At 41.2% G+C, this 22,439-nt stretch overlaps 1 protein-coding gene across 10 annotated transcripts in view; it reads right to left on the bottom strand.

Annotated features, from left to right (window-relative positions):
* The window catches only part of LOC131446031 (transcription factor 4-like), a 166,106-nt gene that overhangs the window by 49,319 nt on the left and 94,348 nt on the right, over positions 1 to 22,439 (bottom strand). Inside the window, exon 1 of one of the 10 annotated variants that reach the window (XM_058616930.1) lies at positions 15,540 to 15,875. The exons of 8 other annotated variants lie outside the window; for them this stretch is intronic. In XM_058616930.1, the coding sequence (XP_058472913.1) occupies positions 15,540 to 15,608 (69 nt within the window). In that variant the 5' untranslated portion in view covers positions 15,609 to 15,875. Of the gene's footprint in view, positions 1 to 15,539; positions 15,876 to 22,439 lie in introns of those variants that run through there. One more of the 10 variants, XM_058616932.1, reaches the window with a different exon arrangement.

Raw genomic sequence — 22,439 nt, 5'->3', positions numbered from 1 at the left:
CATTGTGACATCTTACTGACATCATCGTGACATCATCATGACATCATCGTGACATCTTCCTGACATCATCGTGACATCTTCCTGACATCATTGGGACATCTTCCTGACATCATTGTGACATCTTACTGACATCATTGTGACATCTTCGTGACATCATTGTGACATCATCATGACATCTTACTGACATCATTGTGACATCTTCCTGACATCATCGTGACATCTTCGTGACATCATCATGACATCATTGTGACATCTTACTGACATCATTGTGACATCATTGTGACATCTTACTGACATCATCGTGACATCTTACTGACATCATTGTCATCTTCATGACATCATCATGACACCTTCCTGACATTGTGACATCATTGTGTCATCTTCGTGACATCATTGTGTCATCTTCGTGACATCATTGTGACATCACACTGCTCAACAAGTGTACTGTATCTCCATACTGCAGGGTCTCCTTTTTTCCTTATTTTACGATAAAACACATTGTAATAATAAACTGTACGAGAGATAAAGTTTAAAATAACACTTTTAATCCTAAAATGGAGCATTTACTGACAAATACCTGCCACAAAATGTACTTTTCTCTCCCGAAAGAGCGATGTATTTGTCAGAATATTGGAAAACCAAAAGATTTGTTTTTTACAAGAAACAGATTTTAAATCATTAAAGAAACACTATTAACTTTTATATTAACACTATATTTATCTTTTAAGTGTTTATGTCATGTGCAATATTAATATTTTTTTCTGAGTTGATTGATATTATTTGTAATTAATACGTATTATTATTGTTTTTAATAAAAAACATTATTATAATTATTATATAACAGAGCGTTTGACTCACATAATCATTTTAACACTTATTTCAGCTTTTATTCATCTCTCAGAGTGTAAGGTTTAAATCCAAGTTTAAAACGTTCTGTAGATCAATAAAAAGTAAATAAAGGTACAAAAGCCAAGAGTTTTATCATTATAATCATGAACAATATGGAAATAACTCATGTTCATCACGTTAAACAGACGTTACAGGACGTGAGATCTTAGAGGAAATATGTGACAAGAAATGAATAATAACAGATCAATAATGTTATTGATACAAAAGAACATGTGAAACTGCAGCTCATTCGTGTGTGTGTGTGTGTGTGTGTGTGTGTGTGAACATTTGTGGCTTTATAATGTTTCCCCTGATACAGGAAATAGCCGGAGTGTGTGTGTGTGTGTGTGTGTGTGTCTGTGTGTGTGTGTAGAAATACTTATCTGCGGAAGGAAATAACGAATCACAATGTGGCTTTTGAAAACATCGAGGGCTTCATGAATATGCACACACACACACACACATGCGTGCATGCTCACACGCGCGCACACACACACACACACACACACAGACTTGTACAGAAATATAAACAAACACAGAGGAAACAAAATTCCATTATTATATTTTTTATAGACCAGAAAAAAACTATTCATTTAATAATTATATTATGTTAAATAATATGATGTATAATGTAATAAAATAATAATAAACAAAGTGTAGTTGATTCTTTACATGAACACAGAGTGATATCAGTGTTTTTCTTTTTAAGCATTAAAACCAGTTTCTGGGGGTTTTCAGCGTCTTAAATGTGAATATTTTCTGGTTTTCTTTGCTCCATAAAAACAAAGACATCATTAAAATAATCTTTGAATAAAACATAGATTTGTGATATTAATGATTTTTGTAAGTATACTGTATATATTTTTTCATAGTAGTAATCATCGACTTTACCTCACATATCATTACTTTTACTGTGTGTGTGTGTGTGTGTGTGAGAATGTGTGTGTGTGTGTGTGTGTGTGAGAACGTGTGTGTGTGTGTGTGTCTCCACAGGTGACGGCTCTTTATAAGTCTCGTCTAAACTCGTTTTATTTGCCTCCCATTTTCCTTTCAAGCAGCACGACTTTTTCCAAAACCATCACACACACACACACACACACACACACACACACACACACACACACATCGTGCCTCTTTTTCACCAATTTCCTTTGATTTAATTACAGCCACATGTCGTCAAACACCAGCGATTGTTAGTGAGAAAAAACAAACACACACACACACACACACACACAGTGAAACATGTCTGTTCCTGTTTGTGGACACATGTGAAAAGAGTGTGTGTGTGTGTGTGTGTGTGTGTGAGCACGTGTGTTATCTTCCTGACACATTCTTCAGGACACAAGGGGTCAGAGGTCAAACACCTCTGTGACTGATAGCGATCCCGTGTAGAGTTCAAGTGCAAAAAAAAAACCACACAAACAAACAAAGCACGGCTTCTTCATCAGGGAAGAGTGGGAGAGAAAGAAAGAAAGAATGAGAGAGAGAGAGAGAGAGAGAGAGAGAACATAATAAACACCTTGGTGAGGAGCCAGTTGGCGTTCTTACAGCTAATTAAGTGATTTAATAATTAATCAATTGTTGAGGTAATTAACAACAATCTTTAAGTATCTCACACACACACACACACACACACCTGATTCCCATCAATACAACTTTAAGTGGGTTAAACTCTTCCATCAGGAAACTGCACCAAACCCCACAGAGAAGATCAGCGTTTGTATCTCACGTGGACACAGGAGCTGCTGCTCTACTGCGGCCTTCTTTGGTTACGTTTGGGAAACTTAGAGAAACCCTAACAACGGATTTCAACACATGTGAACTTTAGTGATGGAGGCAGCAGCGGCTCCATCACTCCTGTGTGCTGTGATGTTAAAATCACTGATTCTCTCTATGGGGTTTGGCAGTTAAAAAAGTTCCATGTCCTGTAGGGGTAAGTGAACGCATCGTACACTTTACAGGCAAAAACAGGAGAAAGCTTCACAAATGACTGCGTTTATTGTATCTACAGTCATTTCAGGACCTTGAACGCAGCACGGGTTTGACAAAGAGAGACGTTTGAGAAGATGGATGAAGAAGAAAAAAGAAACACGCGTGAGAAAGAGAATCTGTGTGTGATCGTGTGCTGTCACCGTGACACACACACACACACACACACACACAAACATGTTCTCTCAGCTGGTACGATGGCAGTCGGCCCGACAGCCAATCGAAACACCCGTCGCAAGGAACGCGGCCAATGAGACCTGTGCTCTCTCTGCGGCAGCCAAGCTGTCAGGGTGAGAACGCCTGTGACTACACACACACACACACACACACACACACACTATACATTTGCCTGAACATGTGACTGAGTCCAGGAAAAGTCATTTTCTGTCCTTTTGTCTCTTCTGTTTTTCATTTCTCCCTCATTTATTCAGCATTGACGATGACTTTCACTTTTTATGGTCTTTATAAAAGCTCCTCTAACAGTGGCCTGTGTTTATTTGCCGACTGTGTCTCTGTCTCTTATTTTATTCTGCCTTTAATTTCCGCTCTCTCTGTGTGTTTGATGTTTTTTGTGACTTGGCCGCCGTCCACACAAAATAAAAAGCTTCATGAATAATAAATAACGAGCGTGTCCATAAATTAAAAACAACGGCACGTACAGTCGCGAAGGTCGCGGGTCCAACACGTGTGCGTCACCTCGGACACACGCGGGACGTCCAGCTCGCCGCGCCGCTGCAAACACACAAACAAATATACTAACACGTGTGTGTGTGTGTGTGTGTGTGTCGTCTAAGATGGCTGCCGCAGCATTTCAATCAGCCTCCAAAATCAGAAAGTTGTAGTGTCACCGTGCCACCAACCAGAGAGCTGGGTCGCAGGGACCCACGTTGCCGAGGCAACGCGCCGGCAGGCACCCTAACCCGCGCCAAAAGCTAAGATGGCTGCCGTGGCATGTAAATTATTGAAGAGAGAGAGAGAGAGAGAGAGAGAGAGAGAGAGAGAGAGTGTCAGGAGTCACGGGCACGACTGCCAGGTCACAGTGATCCCGTTGCCACGGTGACGCAAGCTGGCAGCGGCGGCCACCGGAGTCTCATGCACCGTGGCGACGTTAACATGGCAACCGCCGCAGCATCCGAGCACGAGCACAAGCACCCGCCCCCCCGTGCCCCCCTCCCCCCCAACAACAAAACCCTGAACCAAACGCTAAGATGGCCGCCGCGGGGGAGCGAGACGACGGAACACTAACACCTGCTGATTGACTTTGTCACAACAACCAGAGTCCAGGTTATCGTTTAACTAACTTACCAACAATTACTGACTCTAGTTTATCTATTGAACTGGTTTATTCATTAAAACTCTAGGTGATAAATTAAACTGGATTATCAATAAAGAAATAGACTCTTGGTAATCAATAAATGTATCTTATCATTAACAAGTATCTAGTTTGTCAGTTAAACTAGTTTATTAATTAAAAACAGACTACAGGTAATACGTTTAACTACTTCTTTTCAATTAAGTGGATGATCAATAAAAATCGACTCTAGTTTATCAACAAAACTAGTTAATCAGTAAAAACACATAGTAGTCCGTTATCAGTTATATCAGATTAGACTTTGTCAAAAAGATGATTATAGATTATAGATTATCCTTGAAACACTCGTTTACGTTAAATAAACATGAAGCTGAGATGAAAATCAAACAGCTAACGTTTATGAATCTAAACTAACAGGTTTCCTTTCATGTTCCCATTGACAATAACGTTACAGTGTAAACAGGAAACATTCACAGAGACAGACTCGTAATCTCTTATCGTTTTGGCTCACAGGGATTTAACCTTTGACCTCTCTGTGTTGAGAGAAGCTGAGCTGCCATTAGAGGTCCAGTCTCCTCCGCGTTACGTCTCTTTATAACACGTTAGAGTGGAATCAGCTTAGAAGAGAAAACCTCTCTGCCTGAACATCAACGCTGTTCATGCTGAATAAGTCGTGAAGATGAACCACAAACTGTAAACTGTAAAATAATAACAGTAAATCAGTAAATAAAAGCCGGGAAACACCGGAGTTTAAATCAAACGCACCTAAACCGGCTGAAACGGAGCAGGAGGTTCCTCTGAACATCTGATTCTGATCCTTGTTCCGTCTGGTGATCCATTAAAATGTTAATAAGGATTAAAGGATCGGGTTCTGCCTCCACTGGGACTGAAATCTAGACCTTTTTGTTTTATCTTAGTTCACATTTAGCTCAACAAACAGACTTGAGTTGATAAAAACTTTTCCCCCCAGTACGTTGCAGCTACAGTAGCTGCTAACCATGACTTCGGTACATTCTACAATCAAACACCAGCAAAACACAGCTTCTGGCTACATCTCTGCTAACATTAGCACTGCTACAGTAGCTGCTAACATCAAGCATAAATGCTATGTCTACATAAAACACCAATGGCATTTAGCTACAGTGGGCGCTAATGTTACACAACAATGCCACAGCTTCTGGCTAAACTAGCCCTGCTAACACGAAGCACTGATGTCACAGCTACTAGCCACAGTAGCTGCTAACTTTAGCTGCTAAAATTGGCATTAAGTGTAAATTTTAGCGACTGTAGATGCTAACAATGGCATTGGTGTTTGACTTTAGTAGCTGCTAGCCAGTAAAGACTAATGCTCTAACTTCTGGTTATATTAGCTGCCCCTTCTTCACCTTTTAACTTTGAATGATGCTCTTTTTAAACTATAAAAATGTTTTCTTTTAATTCTGTCTCTGTGTTGTGCCACAGTAGCTACAGTAGCCACAGTAGCTTCAGTAGCAGCTAGCTCCTCGAGTCACCAGTTAAGGATGGCTAAGCTCCACTGGTTTCAAAGTATAATAATATTTTGTTTTTCCCCAAGTTTGATTGTCGTGCTGAATTTTCAACAAACTAATCACAGTTTTATTGTTATTGGACAAACTGGAGGTGAAGTAACGTCTGATGAAACCAGCAGAGGATTTCTGAATAATTGAGCTCAAACTCTGGAATATTTCAGGAATATTTCAGGAATAATCATGTTGCAACGGGAGAAAATCAAACAAAACAATGAAAACATAAAAGTCACAGCCGTGATCATCAGTCGCTGAACAAAGGAGTTAAATAATCACTGACTTCAACCGATCACTCCTCCACACCAAAGTCCATAGAGACACAGAAGCTGCCCTTTCAAACGCTGCAGTCATAAAATAACACAACTCAAGTCACCGATGGAGGCAGCAGAGGATCAACAACGATCACCATGGTTACAGGCTACTGCAAACTCTGAAGAAAATGGGTGAAATGATGTTTTTTTTTTTCTGCAAATGCAAAGACAGTCACAATAGGCTGTTATGCCACACACACACACACACACACACACACACACTGGGTGGTGATCGTTGGTGTGCCATGCTGAGAGGGCTGTTGGTGCGATGCCCGTTTTTTTTTTGTATGCTGGCTCTGCCAGGCTGTATGCAAATAGGTCACACACACACACACACACACACACACACACACACACACACACACAGTAAGAAATGGGGGGAACAGTTTGGAGCTCCAACCCCAGCTGTCAATGTGTTAACGCTCGACAAACACACGTGACGCTTTTAAACATAAAGATCGATCTATCTATCTACCTGTCTGTCTGTCTGTCTGTCTATGTAACCACCTAGCTACCTAGCTAGCTTTCCACTTACCTACCTATCTATCGATCTACCTAACTACCTAGCTAGCTAGATAGCGATCTACTGACCTAGCTAGCTATCTATAGCCTTGATGATAGAAACTGTGCAGCTTCCATACGGTGTTGATTTAAAAGAAGAAAGGAGTGTGTGTGTGTGTGTGTGTGTGTGTACCTGGTCGTACAAAGAGAGAGAGAGAGAGAGAGAGAGAGAGAGAGAGAGAGACAACAAAGAGCAGTAAAAGATGACATAAAGAGAGAACAAACAGAAAAGAATCCTGCTTCAGCTCTGCAGTACTGAAGTAATCAGCTCTTTGATCTGCCTCCTTTATTATTCCAGTGTGGCTGAAATAATGCAGTCCTGATTGTGTTGCTGGCAGACGCCGAGCGTCCATATGTTGGCTATTAGAGCCTCTTACGGGGCTGCGTCTGCGCCCGCTCGCCGCTGAGAACGCCACTTCTCAAGAGGGTCACTTCATTTTTCTTCCATTAATCCATCTCAGTTCTGTCAGACAATGTGAATGGTTTCCTATTTTCCTTTTCGGTTGTGAATTCTACTTCCAGAGTTAGAAAAGTTATTGGCTGAGGACGTCATGTTCTCACTTCTGTTGGTTGGTTTTTAACGCGGGATTAGAAGGAAAAAGACTACGTAAAACGGGCGATATTTTCGTCCTTGTTGATCAATAAATCCATCACTGTGTGTTTTGCTACTTGGCAGCCATCTTGTTTACGCTAACATGCAGCTATTTCAGACAAACAACACCAGTTTCCGTCTAAATGAATGGACAGAAAGCTATAATATGACTTTAAAATGTTAAAAAAAACAGAGTTTGGTGAAGTTGCCCCAAAATAAGATTTTAAAGGTCTAGTCCCATTTTCATTTGGCCAAAAAAGTGGAGCAGGTCTTCTCTGTGGAAGTCGTCATGTTGGAATAGTCTGATTTTAAAGGACAAACTAATGTTTGGGTTAAAACATTAGACAAGGTGAGAGATATTCAGCTGCAATATGCAACTCCACCAGTAGATGTTGCTAGATCCTACACTCTGTACCTTAAAGCATATTTTTAATGAGGTATTCTTCTACAAGGTTTCACCAAAACATGATTTTTTAAAATGTTTTTATGGCTAAATCCAGAGACATGACACATTTAACCTCAAACTGTGGCGTGTGGTACAAGCGCTTCCTCTGGTGGTACAATATTCAGAAATATTGTTCAACTGTATTTAAACCATGGTATGTGATCATAATAAGAGATAATAAGAGTTTTCTACGGAGTGCGTAGAAAATGAAACAAATAACAAAAAGGTATATATAATTATAATAATCTTAATCTAATCTTAAATGAATGTGAGGAACAGCAGGATGATGATGAGAGAGCAAATGATCTTTTTGGGGAATAAATCTGCCTCCGATGAAAAGTCAAAAGAGCTCAATATTTTCTCAGGAGATACTTGGTATAAAAAGATAGATTATTAATCTCTATAATCTTGTTTATTAAGTTGATATTCTCCTCTATGATCGAAAGCAGATGATTGGCTAGAAGTAGGAACGTAACTTAGGGTAACTTTTCAGATTCAAAATAACACCACAGTTAGCTCTAGCATTAGCTTCAGGCGCGTAGTTGCCGACGTGTTTCGTTGTTTTATAACAAAAGTAAACAAGAATGATGACGTGTGATTAAACAGATGCGGAAAAAAACAACTTTTACTAAGATTGTTTGACCGTGCGTTGGTGCTAAAAGCGTACGATGTCCGCTCAGTTAGCGTGTTTGTTAGCCACCGTCAGAGCTCTGTGTGTGTGTGTGTGTGTGTGTGTCACACTTTTTTGTTGTCTTGTTGTTTAAAGTGCGACAGCTGTCCGGTGTTTATCGGTGAATGCATGCAGCCTCCCCGACAGCTCACCGCAGCATGAATGACCCACTAAAACGCACACACGCAAACACAAACACACACACATGCGTAACAAAATGACAACCGCCCCATTTTCCACTTTGATAATGAAGACTGGGGTAGGTTTTATGTGTGTGTGTGTGTGCGTGTGTGTATAAGCGGAGGGGCTCAACATTAAACACACACACACACACACACACACACACTGAGCTTTTCTTTATTCTCCTGCCAAAAATGTTAACTTCCTTAAGCGAGCCTTTCTGCTGTGAAGCCTGCGCTTAGTACATATGAGAATAAGCTTAAACACACACACACACACACACACACACACACCATTGAAAATTACCAGTGTTCCCAGCATTAGACGCGTAGCAGCCACATCCTCCAGATCACACATGACACAAAGAAGAAGAACCAAGACGGTTCACTTCACACCATGAAAACTGCAGCGGAGACTGAAACACTGAATAAATGCGACATTAAAGTCAAATCAGGGTTTTTGCTTCTCATCTGACGCTTTATTTCAACACTAGACGTCGGTGACGCTAGTTTTGCTTCGTAAAACCAGCCAAAACTCTCCCCACACCAAAGTCCATAGAGAAAATCATCGATTTTACATCCCAGGGACACAGGAGTTGTTGGTCCACTTCTGTCTCCGTCAGTTAGTTCACATGTGTTATTGAGTGAATTCTGTGTTTGAAATCCTTTATTCAGACGAACCTGAGTGACACAGACTGACCTGACAAGGCGGCAGCAGACCAGTAGGCCTTGTGTTCCCGTGTGCTAAAAACGCTGATTTTCTCTATAGGCTTTGGTGCACGAGAGTGAGCTGCAACAAACTTGTAAAATGTCGTCTAACCACAAGATAAAACGACATAAGACGCCGTCCAAAAGCTGGAGTGAACACGGAGTGAAGTGTGTGCCGAACTTCACAAAATCAGGTGATCAATTTTTGCGCTAAAGCCAAGTTTGCTAACTAGCAAGCTACCGATAACTAGCAAGCTAATCTTGTCCACATAATTAACAGCATAGCAACATGTCCACACACACCAGTAGAAGTACTGGTGGTATAGTGTCAACACAAAAACCCAGAAAAACGACATTGTTAAGGTCTTAGCATTGTTGCTACTGTACGTTCACTGACCAAGCTGCTCTACTCTTTCTGATGAACACATTAATGGTGTTTCATACATGAATACAAATACTAGCAGCGTGATTACAGACATTGGTAGGACAGTTCTGCGTGTGTGTGTGTGTGTGTGTGTGTGATACACAAAACAGCAACAGAAGTGCTAAAAAAAAGCAGTGTTTACAGTGTTAATGCTAGGAGCAGCCATCTTGAATGTAGTACAACAGTGACGTTAGAAAAGTGTATTTTATTTTATGAAAACAAAGACTAGTAAGCTAGTTTTATTGCCACGCATTATGGCAAACGGTTTCCACAGGAAGAAGTAGAAAAAAGCAGGTGTTAGGGGCTCTTATTTTGAAAGGAAGTGGTGCCTTTTTCAGCTAACATAAATGTGTGTATTTTATTTTCTCAGAACAGCTAATAAAACAAAAAATAAACTCAAAATGTGTATTTATGTTAGAAGAATAACAACTCAAACCATTATAGAACATCATTTAATCGAACCTGAACCCGCTGTAAAGTGTCTCGACAGGAAGAATCGGGTTGTGACGAGGAACTTTGAAGGAGTTGGAATTGCAACTACACAACTACACAACTACACTTCACAATCCCCGTGAATCACGACCTCCACATACAACAGGAGCGTTCACGTGAGTGTGAGATTCAGACAAATGAGCCAAAAGGCCTCCAGTGTGCAGGTCACAGTCGTCGCCTGCCTCTCTAACATGGCTGCCAAAGCTCTGCTCGTACCAAAAAAACCTACCGCCAGACAACCATCCCCGCTCCACCACCGCGTGCCAGCTGACGCTCACAGGTCCGCTCGCTCACTCACACACACACAGCTGGCAGACGCTCAGTCAAAAAAACGCCGGGAATCAAACCTGCGGCTCAGACACAGGCGGACGGACGGAGGGACGGACGGACAGACGGGTCAGGGTGGAAATTCCCAACTATCCAAAGAATGCCGACACGTTCTGCTCGGCTGCGTCCCGGCTACACACACACACACACACACACACGACTCAGTGTTTGACTGTGTGTGTGTGTGTGTGTGTGTCTCTGGCAGCTGAGACCTCACACATTAAGGTCAAGGATTTATAAAAACACACAGTGTCTGTTTACACAACCAGCTCGTCATCAATGAAATCTATGAAATGCTCTTTATTTATCACTAAATTCATACACATGATCAGCAGTTTTCAGGCTGATTAAAGCGTCTAAATCACCGTAAATATGGAGGAGGAAATGTCATAAAAATTTATTTTTCTGTGGCTCAGAAATCTGATGAAGGCAAAAAAATGCAATTTTATAACTTAATATCCTCTAATTCTGACGTTATTGATGACGGTAAAGGCTGCACAGACTGAACAATAACGTGTTTTATTATGAAAATTGAAAATGTTCCTTTTATTTATGCTTTATGGTGCATTTATGCCTCAGAGCTGAGTCTAATTATTGATTATTAACTGATTATCAGTTACCAAATTGAATACGCAGCTGTTTTAATATTGATTTCAACTCATTTAAGCGTTTAAATCCCAAACCTGAATCTAAACACGATTCAAAGCTCTAGTCCTTAACTTAAACCGTGAGGTTCTGCCTCATTAGGACCAGGTTTAGGTCTCCATGAGGACTTACTGGTTCTGACAAGGTCAGTTTAGTGTTTTTGACAGGAAAAACACACACACACACATTAACAGGTAAATGGGTCATATATGAAGAAAAGTCAAATGTAAAGTGTTCACACACACACACATACACTGTGAATCTATTTATAAAGTTATAATTGCATAACACGCTGTGCTCTAATTCCAGCCCACTGAGCAGGCAGGATGTCCACACACACACACACACACACACGCTATTCTTTCCTGTTTAACGCCAGCATCGACACACAACGACACACATTTGCATATTTGCTGCTGAAGGTGTGAAAACATGTGATTTATATATATTTTTAAAAAATGAATAATTATTAACAATAATCCATAAATCTTCACATCGTTCTGATGATTTTATTATGAAATGAACTCGATTTTTTTGCGTTCTTTAAAAAGAAATTCAGCGCAATGAAAAAAATCTGATGTTATTTTGACCTTTGACCTGGCCCGGGCCCGGGCTGTGAAGCAGCACCTGCTCGTCCGCACTGAACGTGAGAAATAATAAAAGTCTTTATATTTAAATTGGTGAACATGTGGTGTGATTTTTAACTCAGTCACATTCACAAAAAACAAGTCATTAATTCTTGTGGCGACAGAAAAAAAAAAATATAAGCAGCAGATGAACAGGAATGAGAGTTTGTGTGTGTGTGTGTGTGTGTGTCCTCCACACACACACACACACACAGACAGAGAGAGAGAGAGTTTTTGGCAGCCGTCTTCAGGACTCTACTAATTAAAACTTACTGAATATTCAAATGCAGTGTTAGCATAACAATAGCCTGCTGCCTGCGCCGCTGTTTAAATGAGGCCTTTTGTTTTAGCCGCAGCTTTTTTCTGCTGCCTCATTAAGCCGCCGCGGCTTAAGTTAGCGAGCCGACAGCAGCTAACCGGAGCTCAGGCCTCGGCCCTCGCACCTCCTCCTCCTCCTCCTCCTCTTCATCCTCATCCTCATCCCCCCCCCCCCCCCAATAAGCCCCGTAGATTCAGCCTCTTCACCACCGTGTGGTCTCACCAGGGGCCGGAGCTCAATCGCTCGCTGCTACTGATTCTGCTGCCGCCGCCACGGCAACCACTTTGCCCCAGTTTCCACTCCTATACCTCCACACACACGCACACACACACACACGTACGCACAGACGCACACACACGCACACACACACACACACACACACACACACGCACACACACAGTGTGTATGTCCTGGATCTGCCTCCACAGTAACAACCAGCCGCTCAAAAAGAACCGTGATACAGAGATTTTTTTTAAAAACAACACTTTTTACCAAACAAGCTGTGACACACACACACACACACACATGCTGGTTTCCATGACTCCAGAGGACATTAAAATTGACTTACATTCATTTCCTGGAGACTAACTCCTAAACCTAAACCATAATTACTGCTGACCTGATCCAAACCCTGACCTCTAACCTTCACCTAACTTTATGGGGACTTGATTTTTTCTTTTTTGTCCCCCATAAAGAAGACACGTCCCCCATCATGTGTGTGTGTAACCGATTTAGGTCCACACACACACACACACACACACGCACACACACACACACACACACTGTGTGAACCAGCTGCTCCGACACCACACGAGAACCGCGATACGTAGATTTTTAACCACAGTTCTTATGATTTTCTACGTGTTTTTTTTTCTCTGTCTCTTTACTAAACGAGCTGTGACACACACACACACACACACACACGCGCACACACACACACGCACACACACACACACGCACACACACACTGTAAGTCCTGGATCTGCCTCTATAGTAAAAACCGTGATACGTAGAATTTAAGTGACGGTTCTTGTGATTTTCTACGTGTTTTTCTCTCTCTGTCTCTTTACTAAACGAGCTGTGACACACACACACACACACACGCACACACACACACACACACACACACACACTGTATGTCGTGAACGTGCCACCACAGTAAAAACACCTCAAAGCAGCCACTCAAACACCACATGAGAACCGCGAGACGTCGATTTTAAACCACAGTTCTGATGATTTTCTACGTGTTTTTCTCTTTCTGTCTTTTTACCAAATGAGCTGTGACACATACACATGCGCACACACACACACACACACACACACATTAATGGGGGGGGGGGGGGGGTCGGGTGTTAAAGTGAAGACAGAAACGGAGTTTGGCACCGGATCAACACCGTCGGCAACATCCAGCAGCCGCAGCCGCTTAAAACAAAAGCTCCGGCCGGTGTCACAGCGAGGCCCCGCAGCTTCTAATCCAAGAGAAAAAAAACCCCAACAACTTAAGGCTGAGCAAAGATACAAAGAAGGCCGGGAGCTACGGCGACAGAGCGGGGACAAACATGAAGAAGAAGGAGAAGGTGTGTGGACAAGCCGACGGCCGCCGCCGCTGCACGGAGGAGCCCACACACGTTTAAATAGAAACCTTATTTATGTGTCCACAAATAATCACATTTAAAAAAATATTATTTCTCTCCACAGACACTGAAAGTGCATTAAAATGTGAAATAAATGCTGATGTTTGTCACTCGACCTCATGTAACTCAATACAAATATAAATACATGCAATTAAACCACTGTCATTCACAAAAATGTGTAATCCTATGTTTACATATATTTCTTTACTGTATATTATAGTGTATTTTTTTATATATGTGAAAATGCACGTTTTATTATTTATAACCTTTGCGTTTGACCGTCTCGGCTGCTGTGACAATGTAAATTTACCTCATGGTGGGATTAACATAGGATTATTTTATTTTGACTTATATAATATAACATACATATATGAAACAACCATTGTAAAAGGTGTATATTTGAGTAAACACGTTTTTAAACATGTATGTCACGCATGTTTTTAGCTCATATGTACATATTAATATTTGCACGACGGGAAAACGGATTTAAATCAACGAAAAGGTTCAAATCTACGTCTTTTTTTCTGTAAAAAAATGTAGTATTTTTTTATGCTTTTAAAGACTATATTAAATTAAACAATTATTTTTATTTAAAATCAGTGTCAGTGCTTTTTTTGAAATGATATTTCCAGATTGAAACGTTTCCCGAGGCTTTTGCTCGTGTTCGCCATCGTTTGAACTTGTAGAAAGCAGCAGCCATGACGGGTCAAAGGTCACACACACACACACACACACACTGACAGGTGTAGGATAATCCCAGTCTTTCTGTTTTCATTTGCACCTGCAGCGATTTCTGCTTTTTTAGCGTGAAATTCTTCAGGTTTTTTCTCCACTTTTTGCAGGTGTGTGTGTGTGTGTGTGTGTGTGTGTGTGTGTGTGTGTGACAGGTTCACAGAAGGTCAGACACTGACACATAACATGCCCCCCCCCCCCCTCCATTTATCTTCAGTGTTTCTTATTATTATTTATTTAAAGCCTGAATTGAGAGTAAGAATCTTACATACTGCACCTTTACATATTTACATAAACACACAGTCTTTACATGTATTCTAAATTTATGTAAATGATGTATTTATAAGATTAAAAAACACTTCAAGCACAAATTGTGATGAATTAATTAAAACAATGAGAATTTAACAAATGATGATGAGAAATCTCTTTAAAAAAGGCTGAGTGTGTTTTTGTTTTTAATTGTATGTGTTTCATGTGTGAGGTAAATGATTCTCCTGTGTGTGTGTGAGTGTGAGAATAATCCAAAGTGAAATTAAAAACGAAATAAATGACTATTTAGCACAATTTGTTTTAAGAACAAAACAAAACAACAGCATTTTTCCACATTAATTAGCAGCAAATTAACGGCTGCGTCAAACGCACGTGAGCGTTTGGTTTTCAAAAAAATGAAGACGTTTTTAAATATGAAAGTGGCGCGTGAGTAAAAAGCGCAGCAGAAAATTAGAAAAATAAACAAGAATAAAGAAGGTTTTTACGGAAAAACAGCTGAGGTTTACACACACACACGAGAGCGCGCGCTCACACACACACACACACACACTGTAAACACGCACGTTTCATCACATTTCAGGAGAGTCTGTCCAACACACACACACACATACACACACACGCACACCTTTTCTTTTCCAAAAATAAACACACACTCTCTCTCTCTCTCACACACACACACACACACACACACACACAGTCCGTTCGCGCTGTTTGCCGCGCGGCGGCAGAAGCAGCAGCATCAGCGGCAGAAGCGGAACCGTGGCGCGCGCTGTTGAGTTGGTGCGTAAAAAAAGCGACAACTCTTCACCTTCACACCTCTCTCTCTCTCTCTCTCTCTCTCTCTGTCTCTCTCTGTGTCTCTCTCTCTTACCGCTTTGCCGTTGTAGTAGTACATGAGTGAGCTGCCTGTCATCCCAGGGATCGTGTACGCACAATACATCTTTCCACTGATCCACAGGAACACTCTTCCTCTTCTTCTTCTCCTTGTTTATTGTTGTTTGTTGATGTTTACGCTCCCCCCGCCCCTCTCTCTCTCTCTGTATGTCTCTCTCTCCTCTTGTTTGTCCTCTTGTTGTAACTTCTCTCGCTCGCGCTTGTTATGATCTCAAACTCTCTCGCGCTCCGGTGTCGCGTGCTCCTCCTGCCTGCGCGTGTTTTTTTTTTTCCCCGCCGACAATTCCTTCAGTTGCATTTTCCCATATGGCCGAGCCGAGGCACGCGCAATATGCAAAGTAGAGAGAGAGAGAGAGAGAGAGGGGAGGGAGAGAGAACGAGCGAGAGAGAGAGAGCCCCTCCCATTCTCTCTCTCTCTCTGTGACACGCACCCTTAAGCGCGCGCACGGGAAACAGAGGAGGGAGGCTGCTGCTGCTGCCTTGGACACGCACGCGCGCCCGCCGACACTCTTTCAACTTTCCACAGTAAAAAATCTGGAAGCCATCCCTGTCTGTCACGCGCTCGCCCGCGCGCGCGCGCTGCCTTTGAACTGAGCCGAATATTCACTTTTTCCACTGCTGACACACACGCGCACACACACTCCTGCTCTTTCATCCTCCTTATTCCTTCCCTCCTTATTTCCTCATCTTGGTTCCTCCTTCCTCGAGACTTTTCTCTTGTCCCCCCCTTACCTGGTTTCCTCCTCTCCTCTCGTCCTCTCCTTGTCTCCTCCTCTCCATCTTGCCACCACGTTTCATCACCTGTTTTATCACCTCACTCGTTCCCTCCCTTCCCCTCATGTTTCCTCCCTCCTTGTTTCCTCCTCTTCTCTCATGTCTCCTTCCCATTTATTTCCTCACCTTCCCACTTGTTTCCTCCCTCCTATTGTCCTACCACTGTTTCTTGTTTCCTCCTCCCCTACTTTCTCTCTTCCTCTCCCTCTATTCTTCATCACCTGTTTTATCCCCTCACTCCTCCCCGTGTTTCCTCCCTCCCTATGTCCTCCCTAACCTTGTGTCTTTTCCTTCCCTCCGCTTCTCTCTTCGTCCCCTCTTTTTTTCCCTCCCTCCCTCACTCTTCCCTTCCTTCCTTTCTTCCTTCCTTCCTCTCCTCCTTCTCTGTTTGTCCTCACATTAAAAGGTTTGATGCCGTCACATTTAAACTTTATTTTTTTTCCATTTAAATTGTACAAAAATCAAACTTTAAATCAGCGTCAGTTCATCTCACGTATTCCAACGTCATTGACAAACAACAAGAATGAAGCAAAATATTAAAGAAACAAATCATATTTAAATTAAAAAAGACATGTTGATTTCCATCATGAATGAATGATCTGAAAATCAAATATATTTATTTTATCTTTTTTTCCTCCTCAGAACAAAGAAAACCTTTATGTTTCTTTTTAGTCTACCTGCAGTACCAGTGATGTCCACCAGTGGGCCACAGAGGGAAACCCCTGATATAAACCAAATATAATTTTGTTCTATCTAACAGACAAAAAAAGTATATCAGTCATTTTCATATACTTTATTTTCCTCTCTTTTTTTATAAATATTTTATGATTATTTATCATTTTATATATTTTACATCTTTTTTCACCTGTTGTTTCTCTTTATTTAAATTAAGGAATGTTGGTTTGTTTTTATTTTAATTCCTCTGTGCGATCAGTAATTACATGTTTAATTAAGATTACCTGTGTTAAATAAAATTAAATAGGAATAAAAATGAAAGTAAAATTTTCCATTCTTAACTTTTGTAAAGTTCTCGTTTTATTAATTATTGGGGTTTTTTTGGGGAAAAAAATCATCAACAACATAAAGTGGGTTGCTATGGTAACCATAGAGACCACCTGACGGTGCAGCAACACAGCCGTGACACTAGGTGGTGATACTCTCTCTTTTAACCTGTTAGCATTAAGCGGGTTTTTTTTTATGGTTTAGCATGGAGCTAGTTGTTAGCATGTCTTCCTAGCATCCTTTCACTTAAAAATATCCACTTCTTTTAAGCTAACAGAGCATAAAATCAATTAAAAAAGTATAGTCATAAATTTTGGCACATTTTCTTCTTTGTCGCCTGTTAATTCCTGGTTATTAGCTCTGTGGATTCCAACAATGGCATAATCTGTGTGTTTTAGCCCGACTTTGAGGAATGTAATCCCGTATAACTTCAGTCAGACTAACATGTTTACATGTGTTTTAAAAGTCTGCTTCTCGTCAGACTAAGGCCGTAACTCCAGTGCAACTTAAATCCGACACGAGCGACTGCGACTGTTTGACGTGGATTAAAAAGTGATAAAACAATAAGACGAGCAGCTCCGTCAGTGTTTGTTTGAACGTGACTCAGAGTAAATGTCAGTCACAGTGTTCAGATGCTGTCGAGGAAATTAAAAGTAAACTTCAGAGCAGCACAGAAGCTTCACCGTCGTCTTTTTACTGGACCGAAAAAACTCTCATTAAATGAGGTTTAAACTAAGTTTTCTACAAACAAAAACACTTGTACTTTAATTTTAACGTAAAGGAAACAACAACAACATGAGCAGAAACCCACAAACAAGGACTAATGCGTTTACAGTCTCCAGTCTCACCACTAGATGTCACTATTTCCTTCACAATGGACCTTTAAAAATCAAAGTTATGACTTAATATCAAGTTATATTGTGATTTCTGTGTTTTTTAATCATTTTACATCATACATATGTTTATTATTGTGAACTAGATCACCTTCCATATAAAAAACACTTTTATTTTCGTCTATTTTATCTTAAATATGAACATAATTTACAAATTTGACATGGTGTTCTAATCAAGAACAAGCTGAAACTTGCAACCAGTGGAGTCGCCCCCTGGTGGCTATACAGTATACTCTTACTTCTTGGTTGGCCTCATGTGTACACATTGGCAACATAAGGGTCTGGGCCCAGATCTGGGCCGCAAAAAGTCAATTTTATTTCATTTTGTGATATTTCTTATTGCGTTTTATCGTATTTCACTTACGTTTACCCACGTTTTAGGTCTTCACATTTATTTTGCTTTCATTTTCAGAGGTATGTCATTGCATCATGTGAACTTTCACGTCTTTTATTTATTATTCTGCACAGCAATGTGGTCGCTTTGAAGTGCTTTATGAATAAAGTTGGACTGGATATTAGCAGTTGTGATGACAGACAGAGGCGGAGCTAAGAATATGTTGCATTTTTAACCAAATTGTTTTACATAATATTTTAAATAATCTGGTTGGTCCGGAGACTTTTATTTTGAAATAGTCACAGGAAATGTTTTATTAGCATTTTAACTTTTAAAATGTATGTCCCATATAAAGATGGTTTTTGATTATTGTATTTAAAACCTTTTATTTGCGGCCTTTTCACTTTCACTTCCTCTGAGGCGTCGCCAAAATGGCTGCCGTTGTTTTGAGACCCAGACTTTCCTGAGGTTTCAGTGACAGTGACAGTTCCACGGGTGGAATTAGTGGAACGTCCCTTTAAAAAAGAGACAGACTTTGAGTGAGTCTCCAAATTTCATATTAATGTTGTCATCATTCATCCTGTTCAAACAAATAATGGAGTCCAAAACAAGAACGCAGACCTCCCCGAACTCCCTGTCTCTCTCTCTGTCTCTCTCTGTCTCTCTGTCTCTCTCTCTGTGTCCCTCTCTCTCTGTCTCTCTGTGTCTCTCTCTCTTCTTTCGGGCTTTAATTTGATTAAAAAGCGAGCTGCAGGAAGAGGAGGGAGGACTGATGCACATCTAATAAGTGGACCATCTGTCTGCAGCGCTGGCTGGCTCCCAGCATTGTACCAACCAGACTGCATGGGAAATGAAAGGATGACGGGATGAAGCGAGAGAGAGAGAGAGAGAGAGAGAGGGGAGAAAAACATAGAACCCAAAAAAGAGTGACCCGGTTGAGGCAAAGAAGCCGAGACAGCGTTTTTAATTTTGTCCACAAACCTGCAGGAGGCGACGGTGAGGAATGAAGGGAAGGAAGGAAGGAAGGAAGGAGGAGAGGTGAGGTGACAAGGAGAAAAGAGGAGGAGAATGAACTTTGACCTTAAGGTGGTGCAGATTATTCCATGTCCTCTCTTCTGTTTAAGGTGGAACAGAGACAAAAAAAATCTTTCCGAGGTCAAAGGTCACACACATGCTTGTTTTATTCTCCTTTTTCTCTCAGACAAATTCCTTCCTTCCTTCCTTCCTTACCATTCTTTCCTTCTTTATTTTCTATCTTTCTATCTCCTCTCTTCATCTCTTCTTTTACTGTAAAGCTCTGTCCTTCCTTCTTTCCTTTCTCTCCTTCCTTCACGGCCCTCTCCTTCTCTCCTTCTGTCTCTGTTCATCTCCCTCCACACATTTCCTTCCTTCCCGTCTTTCCTTCCTTCCTCATTTCCTCTCTCTTCTCCTGACACCACGTTTCAACTCCTAACGTTTAGCGTTCATTCCCTTCGTTCTTTCCTTCTTTCCTTCGACACTCCATCCCTAAAGACAGTAGTTTTTTTTGTGTGTTTGAATTATAATCTCACACTTCATCCTGATCTCACACCGACTGGACTTTCTGTGACATTATGACGCCTGGATTATAATCTCTACTTTTGTAGAGATTACACAGACGCACGCATGCACGCACGCACACACGCACACACACACACACACTAACACAGACAGACAGACACCTAACTATATATTACAACAGATTAAAACATAATAATTTATGTTTTAGAGACTTGATTTTTGTCCCCATAACGAAGACACGTCCACATAATGTGACCGGGTGAAAAGATTTATGTCCCTACAACATGAGGAATACCTGAAACACACACTTAAGGCTTAGCCTTAACCCTTAACATCACCCTGAAACCAGCACCAGGTCTTAACCCACAAACAGTCCTTTAAAGTTGTGAGAAATGGACAAAAATATCACACAAAATGTGTCCTCACAGCCTGTACACACACACACACACACACACACACACTTGTTTGTATGTCTTAGTGGGGACACATCATAGACATAATGCATTCTCTAGCCCCTTAACCTTAACCTCAAAACCAGATCTTCACTCTGAAAAAGGCCCTTTAAAGTTGTGGGGAACAGACAAAATGTCCTCACAAAGATATCAATACAAGTTAAACTGCAAACAGGACATTATTAAATCATGTTATTTAATCATTATAACATTCTATTAAATTACATTGAATTAAAACCTTTACAACAACTCAAACAAATTCACGTTTCCTCGCTGAGTAATTGAGCTTTTTGTTTTTACACGAGTGATGAAGAAGAAGAATGATCAAAAACAGCGTGACGCGCGGCGTCGCAGAGAGACGGACGGAATCAGAGCGAAAAGACAGAAAAACGAAGAGAGTTCTTCATCCTGTCTGTCTGTCTGTGTCTGTCTGTCTGTGTCTGTGTGTAATCAGGATTTATAAAAAAAAAGAAACTGACATGGCCTCAATTCTGACATCGAAAAATCAGACGCTAATTTTCCTCCAAAACACAAACTCTGTGCGTGCGTGCGTGTGTGTGTGTGTGTGTTTGTGTGTGTGTGTGTGTGTGTGTGTGTGTGTGTGTGTGTGAGTGAGAGAGAGTATCAAAAGTGTTGGGAGAGGGAGTGTAAGTGTGTTTGTCTGAGGAAGGTGTGTGTGTGTGTGTGTGAGCGAGCGCTGTTGCACACTAATTATGTATGCATGATTTAATCTGCAACTCAATAATATGCAAATATATTCATATGTTAGTTTCTTAATTAAAAATGCAAAGCAGCCCTTATGGTGATTTTTCTGTGATTTTTTTTCCCTTTTCAGTCGAACAAACGGAAGATTTGGAGAAATTTAACAAATTGGAGGGAAGTGTTACGGTAGAGGGAGGGAGAGAGGGAGGGGTTACCAGGTAACTATGACGACAACAACAACAACAACATTCCTACTTCAACTTTCTGTACTTGTAGAATAAATGAGTTATAGAGGAGGTGGATAAACTCACTTTAAGGTTATTTTAAGCCATGTGTCCATTATGGTCTGGTACAATTTGGAACGGTAAAGCACCTGGGTCAGGCAACACCAGCCATGAGGGAGTGATGTTGTTCTGTTGCCCAATCAGCTGACTGTCATGGGTGGAGCCATCCCCACCCTGACCGTACCATTTTTACTCTGGTACCCCAAAGGAAGGGTCATTTTAAAAAAACACAAACTGTACCAAACCATTCCACTCGGTGGAAAAATGGCTTTAGAGACAAAGTGGAGAAGTTCTTTCTTCTTTCGGCTTCTAGGTCTCTAGGGGGCGCCACAGCAGATGATCTGCATATTTGATTTGGCAGAGACTTTTACGCCGGATGCCCTTCCTGACACAACCCACCCAATTATCCAGGCTTGGGACCGACACCAGGAGTACACTGTAATGTGGCCCCTCTGTGGCTGGGGTCAATTTAGAGCAATGGGGATGGGTACTCACAGCACTCGAGCTGCCGGGGACTTGAACTGGCAACCCTTTGGTCACAAGCCAAGTTCTGTTTGCCTATGGGCTGCCCAAGATCTTTTTCTGATCAGAGTGTTGAATATTCCAGAGTCAACAGCAGTGTTGGGAGTAACGGCGTTTAAGTATAACGGCGTTATTTTTTCAGTAACGGAGTAATCTAATTAATTAAATTTCCTATCATTGTGACGCCGTTACCGTTACTGAGAATGTAAAGTGGCGCGTTACTTGAATGATGCACAGCGGTGTCGGGCTATCTGACAGCCACACACCAGCTGCCGGGAGAGATCAGGCGTGGAGATGATTGATGACGACACCGTTGCAAATGCGATGATGATAGGCTGGGTGGACAGGTGACCTGCTCACGCTGTCTCACTGTAC

Source organism: Solea solea, chromosome 19 (assembly GCF_958295425.1).
Source record: "Solea solea chromosome 19, fSolSol10.1, whole genome shotgun sequence".
Taxonomy (NCBI): domain Eukaryota; kingdom Metazoa; phylum Chordata; class Actinopteri; order Pleuronectiformes; family Soleidae; genus Solea; species Solea solea.
This window is presented reverse-complemented; position numbering and strand designations above follow the sequence as displayed.